This window comes from Panulirus ornatus, chromosome 41 (assembly GCF_036320965.1).
Source record: "Panulirus ornatus isolate Po-2019 chromosome 41, ASM3632096v1, whole genome shotgun sequence".
Taxonomy (NCBI): domain Eukaryota; kingdom Metazoa; phylum Arthropoda; class Malacostraca; order Decapoda; family Palinuridae; genus Panulirus; species Panulirus ornatus.
In genome coordinates this window covers 2,187,501-2,190,000 of record NC_092264.1, presented here as the reverse complement: position 1 = coordinate 2,190,000, position 2,500 = coordinate 2,187,501, and the positions used below count along the sequence as shown (strand labels likewise).

The 2,500-nt window shown below is 47.2% G+C and overlaps 1 protein-coding gene across 1 annotated transcript in view; it reads right to left on the bottom strand.

Moving 5' to 3' along the window:
* Positions 1-317: 317 nt before the first annotated feature.
* The window catches only part of LOC139761613 (serum amyloid A-5 protein-like), a 2,257-nt gene continuing 74 nt past the window's right edge, over positions 318-2,500 (bottom strand). The window contains exons 1-4 of the mRNA XM_071685869.1: positions 2,419-2,500; positions 1,487-1,655; positions 1,163-1,273; positions 318-1,054 (exon numbers count right to left, since the gene is read on the bottom strand). The exon at positions 2,419-2,500 is cut by the window's right edge and continues 74 nt beyond it. Of these exons, the coding sequence (XP_071541970.1) occupies positions 916-1,054; positions 1,163-1,273; positions 1,487-1,655; positions 2,419-2,494 (495 nt within the window). The 5' untranslated portion in view covers positions 2,495-2,500 and the 3' untranslated portion in view covers positions 318-915. The remainder of the gene's footprint in view (positions 1,055-1,162; positions 1,274-1,486; positions 1,656-2,418) is intronic.

Here is a 2,500-nt window from a genome sequence, read left to right as displayed (position 1 = left end):
CTGGTTATTGTTTAAATTCTTAATATGTTCCAGCATCACAAACCAAACAGTCTCGAAAGGACCCATTGGTCTGTTGCTGTTTGAATTCCTTTTGTATTTTCATTTTAGACATTTTTACAGGAACCGTAAATATTTGTATACGTATATTTTTAAAAATAATTCATTTTTGCATATCTTCTTCAAACTTAAAAGCCCCGAATAAAATTTCAGTGCTTTAAAGATTCCACAATATCAGCTGCTATGATTTGATCACGAATACAAATAAAGAATCTCACCATGTTGTGTACTTTTCATTCGTAACAGGTAATATGAAACAGTTTACCCACCTAATAGATTTATTGCAAGCTTTGTACTTTACAGTTTTGATGCTTGCTATTCATTTGTGTTTAAGCAAACTTAATGAGAGGAAAAACAAGTAAATTATATCATTAAAGTTGCATCGTAGAGGAGGCGAGGAAAACCAAGCCAATCTTCCACTGTTATAGACACTGTGATGCGGAGGGTAACATTCTTTTTTATGTTGAAGGCTCCAGTCACAGACAAAAGTCCATATCAAGTCCGGGCCTTAATTGAAATTTAGAGAATTATAGAATGGACAAAGAGAAGTCAAGGGAAAGTATTTACAAATTTTGAGAAAGTGAAAGACCTGTCTCTTGAAATGTTCCAGGTCATAATTATTGGGAAAGACATGAGATAGAGATTATCACATGCTTTTGTGACAGGGTTGATGGGTGCTGGCAGTGGCAGGGTTGATCGGATGCAGAAGCGGCAAGGGGTAATGGTGAAATCCATGGTCGCAGAAGTGGAGGTGTCTGGTGGTAGCAGGGGTAGTGGCTCTTGTTTCAGGTGGCAATAACGGGGGTAGTGGAGCTTGTTCCATTGGTGGTGGTGGCAGCAGGAGGGAAGCCTAGGTGACTAGTACTGTGAGGGCAGACCTCGTGGACGGTATCGGTTAGGGTCCCCTCCGTTGCGGCCCCAGTGGTTGGCTTCCTGGTCCCGGGCAGAGTCAGCGGCGCTGTCGCCTGTCAGACGGTCCACGGCCTCGCGAGCGTTGCTGTTGGAGACGAGATCCTTTGTTTAGTCCTTCCGTTAATCTTCATGAAAATCTTACGTTAGATTTATGTTTTATCCCCTGTGGGCTGAAGGTGAGAGGAATACCTACCTAATGACTTCGGCGGCCCAGCGGCCACCTGCACCACGGCTGGCGGCGTCGGCGTTGCCCCGGGCGTGGAAGTATCTGTCTGAGTTGCGCCAGTTTGCCTCCCGCATGTCACTGCCAACACAACGGCGGGGTTTTAGGAGGAATATGTCGGGTGTATATCGTCATGTCATGTATACTGTATGGCCAGGCAAGATTTTACAAGATCAGCCTCTTGAGCACGATACCTCCCTTTGCTTGGGTATGGTGGCTCAGGTCAGAGTGACTGGCCGTCATAACCACCGTTCTCATGAGGTTGACTAGAAAGTTCGGATGTTGTGCACTCACCTGTAAGCCCTGACCATGTCTCCGGTGCCCTGTGCGGCGCCTCTAACGAAGTCCACGGAGTCTCTGCCAGCCTGGCGTACCCTGTCCCAGAAGTTGGGGTCGGGGGCAGCCATCACCGCTGAGAGGGCTACCATAACCACGGCCAACACGGCGAACAAGAACCGCATCTCTGCCCCACAAGAACAACTTGGCGTTAATAACAGGATCTCCCCCCAGTTGGCGGACCGTTAACGGACCATCATGCTTGGTGCTGAGAATTTGCCTCAGCCTTGACGTTCTTGTCGTAAGACGACAGAGAGCAGCAGCTAAGTCTTATTATTACTGACGACAATCATGAGCAGATGAGAATGATACAACAGATCGGCTGCAGGTCATTGAATGTAAACAGTGGTTCATCTCCTGCGGCGACCGACTCAGGGACAACAGAGTTCGTAAAATGAAAATGAAATAGGCTGAGTGGAAAAAAAAGGTCGGTTAACTCGACCCAGTCTGTTGCCTGGAAGCAGGATATCAGGTTGTCTACTGTATATGAGGCAAGAAAATTAGTTGCGAAATGCTGGACAAGGGAATAGGAGTACCATCATAGAAAATGAAGAACGTAAGTTGCAGTTGTGATGAAAATGAGAATTTACAAAATGAGGAGTATGAGAGCCGGACCTTTGACCTGACCTCTGAGGGGTCAGGTCATCATGATCAAGGATAGTACTGTGCTGCTGATAGGACCGTACCGTCACCGAGGGGTGGAAGTAAGAGTGGAGAGCCAGGGACATATGACAACACAAGCCTTAGATGTAGGAAGCTGGTCGTGTGATAGATAGAAAGTGACTTTCATTTTAGATGGTGCTTTCAATACCCCCCCCCCCCCCCCCCCCCCCCCTTTAGGAGGCCATGAACAAGGGTCAGAAATAGTTCAGCAGTTGATGGCCACTTACTTTGAGGGGTTGTGTAGGACGGTGGTGTGGAGGCTTGGACACGCTGTGGTGTATCTGATGGCTGACTGTGAGACATGGCGCC